Source organism: Gossypium arboreum, chromosome 5 (genome assembly GCF_025698485.1).
Source record: "Gossypium arboreum isolate Shixiya-1 chromosome 5, ASM2569848v2, whole genome shotgun sequence".
Classification (NCBI taxonomy): domain Eukaryota; kingdom Viridiplantae; phylum Streptophyta; class Magnoliopsida; order Malvales; family Malvaceae; genus Gossypium; species Gossypium arboreum.
In genome coordinates, this window is record NC_069074.1 from 31600256 (window position 1) to 31606083 (window position 5828).

Below are 5828 nucleotides of genomic sequence, written 5' to 3' on the forward strand. Positions count from 1 at the left end.
AGGGCACTGTCGACGCCACAAGGGCGTGTGCCCGGTCGTGTGGCTGGTCGTATGTAAGACACAGCCATATGAATGTCGTAAGTGTAGTTGTGCACAAGACACGATCGTGTGTCGGTGATGATGTTGCCGTGTGGGCCACACAGGCTAGGTCAAATTGGGGGTATAGGTTTTGGGCTAGGCTGTGTGGGCCAGACAGGTAAGGCCAATCTAGGCGTGTGGAATCACACGGGCATGTGGGCCCAAAATTTTAAAAATTTTCCTAGGGTCATATGGGTTGTTCTGGTCAACTGTGGGCCTACCGTAGGGTTGGTAAGGGCTAACCAAACCCTAATTCATGCAATCTAATACTCTGATAGTTTGATCTAAGTAGGAAACTGATATGTATGTCTAACTGTACTGTTGGGTATGTATTTATTTGTATACGAGCATGTTAAGCATGTTTATTCTGTTATTTTTACATATGTATTCTATATTTGTGTTTGGGATGGGATTTGTTTATGTGGAAGAAGTGATTTGTATGGTGACCTTTTGCTTATATACTGGTAGCTTGACTGCATATGATCTATTCTGTGTTACATCGACACAATATGGTGTGTAGGATTGGGTGGGTGTTTTTAACCCCACATGGTGTGATGTGATGGACGGAGATGGTATGTAGAGGATGGGGTAGGATTCTGTACATCTGATCTATTATCTGATTCTGATATCTGTTTCTATTATTGACTTAGGTCCAAATCTATATCTGACTGTATATGAAATTCTGTGTATATTGCATGACTATCTCTGTTGGGTTACACACTGAGTTTACGAAAACTCACATCTGTTTGTCTGTTCTATTCAAGTAATCTCGACATAGGCGGGCCAGTGTGACAAAGGCTCAGCAGTGACTGCTTGACAGAAATTGTTTTCATTATTATTATTATTTAACTATTTTACTGAAATTTTCTATTTTCGTGAGAGTTTTGTAATTTTTGAAAACACGAGCTTGGTTTTGTTTAAACGATTTTCAAACTTCCACTGCAAATTAACTGGTTAACTTTAAAGAACAACATGTAACGGTTACAGTAATATATATAAAAATGAATATGTTTTACAAAACTGAGACATTTTGTCAAATAACTAAAACATTATTTTATCGAAGTATCATCGGCTTCAAAACTCTTCTTCGTAACACTCCTGAATTCGACCAAAATGTTTAGGCCGGGTTCGGGGTGTTACAGTAGACCAAGTGACACCCCTGTTGCTAAAGGAGACAGATATAATCTTACTCAATGCCTTAAAAGTAACTGTGAAATTCAGGTAAAGCAGAAGATTCCCTATACATCAATTGTTGGGAGTCTAATGTATGCTCAGGTATGTACGTGTCTGGATATTATGTACATTGTTAGGATGTTAGGTAGACATTTAAGCAACCTAGTATGAACCATAAGGTAGCTGCTAATAGGGTTATGAGGTATCTTCAGAGAATAGAAGATTACATGCTCACATATCGAAGATCTGATAAGTTAGAGATCATCAGGTATACAACCTTCGATTTTGACGGAATATTGATGCAAAATTTTGTCACGAGGGTGTAAATTGTGATAATAATTGGTAGTCGTTTATTCCAATAACAACAGGAGCACATCAAAGTCAAAGCACATAAACTTTATGTTCCTGGTTGTTAAAGTAAAAGTTCAGAGTGGTTAGGTGCCTATAAAGCATATTGGGACAAACTTCATGATTGAGGACCCACTTACTAAAGGACTACACCCAAGGTCTTATAAGAGCACACTGCTCATATGGGTATAATGTCATTTGAGAATTTTGGTTTTAGTGGGAGTTCGTATTTTTAAACGTTTTTATGTTATAGTCACATTTTTAGTTATTTTAGTTTATGAATATTAAGTTTATTTCCTGTAGAAATAAAGTTTATTTGGTTTATTCACATTTTGATTTTGGTAAGGTTTGATCTTATTAAAGTTTAAGGAGGATCAATTGGAAATAAACATGTTTGGATTATATTGCATGCAATTTCCATACTATACATTCATACGTGATCTATGTCATTTGGTTATGTTAATATACTTGTCAAGGATGGATTTAGTTACAAAATATGTAACGAGAGTCGCTTTGGTTCTATGTTAACATAATTAATGGATGAGATTATTCAGAATACTTTTTGGATATGATAGTAAAGTTTTAGGCTCATAAGGTTATATAATGACATGTAATTATAGAGTAATTAGTATATATATGTGGTCCAAGTGGGAGATTCTTGAAAATATGGAAATTACATATATAATAAGAGTAATTACATATTATTTACTATCATAAAAGACTAGCTCAAATTAAAAGTGATCTAATTTGGTTAATGTTTATTGGGCTTTAGTTATTAAATAAAGTATGAGTCAAATATGTGTAAATACTCTAGTAACTAATTTCTAATTGATGATAAGTTGATTAGAAATTAAGCTTAATGTACAAAAGTTATATATTAGGGTTATGGTCCACAAATTACACATATGTAACTTTTCTGATATCCCATCTTCAGAAAGAGAAAGCAACCCTTCTCTAAAATACTTGTGTATTAATTTGGAAGATCAAAACCCCAAAAATAGAGATTTTAAGAAATCGATGGATTTGGAAACGCTTACTATTGCGAGATAACCATTCATACAACAAACACACTTAGCGAACTATTCGAGAGTGCCGAACCCACAACACAAGGCAAACACATAAGGAAGACTGAACATGGCAAAACCTTCATGTTTGGTGAACTCTTAGAAACTGGCAAACCCATATTTAGGAGTTTTTTTTCTTGTTATAAATACGTGTATTATATTGTTCAAATATATTGTAAAAAAATATAGAACTTTAGCGGACAGTTTTAGTTGCTAAAATTCTAGCCTTTTCTCTACAATTCCTTTTTCCTTAATGTCGAAATTCCAACACTTCCACATTTAGTCTTATTCTTGATTTATTATTGATGACTTAACATGATAGTCTTTGGTTAATAAAGTTTTATATCAAATATTGTTTTTTTTTTTTTAACATATGCACTTATTGAAACAGGGCTCTAGCTCAATCGCGAGAGATGCTTTCCCAAGACAATCTTACAGTACTCAAAGAAGGTCAATCCACAACCGTCAAAGCCTTAACCTCAACCATGCTGTACTACGAGATTAGATATCTCACCGAAAAAGTTGTCCTGTTTTCTTTTGGGTTGCTATTAGCTCCATTGGCCATATATTCTACAAGAAAGTAGTTGGCATGATGATTTGATTTAAGCTATTGGTGAAGTCTGTATTGTCAAGGCGTCAGGTGGAACGTATAACAGATGCCTTGACCATTTCTTACTTTTACCAATCAAGCATGTTTACTTGCTGGTAGTTGCAGCTACTGGTTATGTATCGAGTTGCTAGGATGCTAGTTATGTTTTATTGTGCTGTTGGAGACATGGTTTGTTGAATTGTTGTTGGGAGTTTATTTGTTGTCAGATTTTCTATGTTATGGTTCCTGGTTTGTAGTTTAATAATACGATGGGTGGATGCGGAAGTTGGAGAAAACATAAACTATAAATTTGAGTCAAAAGATAAAATAGTAAAGGCCATTCTGTTTTATTTTTCCATAATATTATACAAATAGTCAACCATGCATATATACATGGCACTGACATGATTGTGAAGGCCTACACACTTTCTAGTAGTTGTACCGGCTATCAAATTTTTTTATTATAATTGTAGTGCAGGTAATGCAGCAGCAGGCAGCACATTATTATTTAATTTTGATAGCCTTAATTACAAGCATAGCTTGATGAAGAAGAAAAGGCAGTTAAGCCTCTAACCCAAATGATGCCTTCATTGTGGGTGAACGGCTCGCGGCATCAATTTCAATAGATGCAACGTACCCAAACTTTGTAACTTTATATTTTGGTTTTCCTCTTTTCTCAAGGTCGGTTTTGATTTGCCCCCAGTGAACAGGTTGCCTTTGGATATCAGTATAGACCTGCAGCATGCATACAATTAATCATAGATTAAATGATTATGTATACCCATTCTAACTAGTTAATTAGTGATAAGATTGAATCGAGTGCAATATATACCTTGCTGTTCTCATCTAGAGGGTTGCTCCAGGCAACAACCCACTTGGTTCCATCACGTCGCCTATACACAAGACCAGCAACTGAACCAAGACTATCAGCATCGTCAGTCACTGATTCATGTGTAAACTCTCTCGCATCTCCATCTTCAATTATTTCTGGGAAATCCGCATAATGAGAGCCTTGCCAAACTTTCTTGTCAGTCAAGGTTAGAGCTTCGCTGGAAGAGTTCGAAAGCTTGCCGTTTGTGGTTTGTTGAGCATTTTTCTGAGAAGCAGCCATGGTAGCTATCTATGTGCTATGGTTTGGTTGTGTTATGCTTCAAATATTGCAATACACAACTACTTATATACTAGTTTACACCATGCATGCATTGTCCATAACAACAATGTTTATTATGCGCATGAAATTTATATCAAAACTTTTTTTTATTCCTATTCTTGATGTGTCTTTTCACTTCTAACCAAAAAATTTAATCAATTAAAGAAATATCTTTTAACGTATTTGGATTTTCTGATAAATTATTATTTTCTAAAATGATATAATTTTTGTATAATAAATTAACAATATAAAAAGTAAATCACTGTCAATGTGTAACACCTTCATACCCAACCCGATTGTCGGGTTAATGTATCGAGATATCACATTCACTGTCGAAGCAATTACAAAAATTTCAGATTGATTTATGACAGAACTATTTATGAGTTGGAGCTCATTAAAATATGATATTCAATCAAAGATAAGAAGGTTTATAAAATTAACACAATTATTGAACTTTTACAAATAACTCCATTGGAGGACTTGCACTTCTAAAGTAGTTTACCCACTTTTACTAAGTATAGAAACTAAATTTGAAATTTACGAAGAATATAAGGACTTATGAAAATTTTAACCTAGTATAAAATATGAATATTTTAATTATACAAATATGAGTATTTGTTTAAATAATATTTAGCTTATTTATCTCATATGTAGAATATATGTAATTTAAATTAGCCATTATTTATTATCAAGTTTATATATGTTATTGATTATTACAAAATATTATCTTATTATAAAATAAATTTCAATTGTGAAAAGGAAATTGTGTTATAATATTTTGTAACAAATATTTTATTTTCGTTTACAAAGAACAACTTTTAAAAATGATTTTGAAAAATTTTATCAAATAACGAAAAATATTTTAAAAATATTTCAAGCAATACAATATATATCAATTTTTTTCAAAAATCAATTCATTTTAAAAGAATCATTTTCGGACAACCTTAATAGTTATTAAATAAGGAGAGTTGGAATCTTGAATGTCCAAAAGCCACCTAAAATGATCACGAAAGAATATGATAGTTTTGTTTTTTTTTTTCAGGTAAAGAATAAGATACTCTTTAAGTTAAAACCATGTTAGATTACGTCACATTTATTACGTGGGTGATTGAAAAAAATATAGATGAAAATTATATCTCGGAGAACATATAAAATAAATTTTTAATATCAAATTTTGATATTTCGTGTTAAACTTTTTTTCAGAAATCATATTTCCAAATTACTTTTCATAACTTATCGTATTTTATTTCATATTTAATTATTTTTAAATTGTGTACATGTAATTTAGCATGTATAATATTAATGACATTACTAGATTTTAGTTGTTCTTTTAACTTTGAATTATCTTCTTTTACAATTTTTAAGAATAACCAAATATTTTGAATTTAATCAAATGAGACTTTGGTTTAGTTGGCAAAAGCAGAAG

The 5828-nt window shown here is 32.3% G+C and overlaps 1 protein-coding gene across 1 annotated transcript; it reads right to left on the reverse strand.

Annotated features, from left to right (window-relative positions):
- Positions 1-3575: 3575 nt before the first annotated feature.
- On the reverse strand, positions 3576-4435 carry LOC108452489 (uncharacterized). Its single transcript, XM_017750283.2, has 2 exons — positions 4085-4435; positions 3576-3987 (listed from the first exon to the last, which is right to left on the reverse strand). Exons 1-2 carry the CDS (start codon positions 4361-4363, stop codon positions 3814-3816), a joined length of 453 nt encoding a protein of 150 aa, XP_017605772.1. The 5' UTR covers positions 4364-4435; the 3' UTR covers positions 3576-3813.
- Between the last annotated feature and the right edge of the window lie 1393 nt (positions 4436-5828).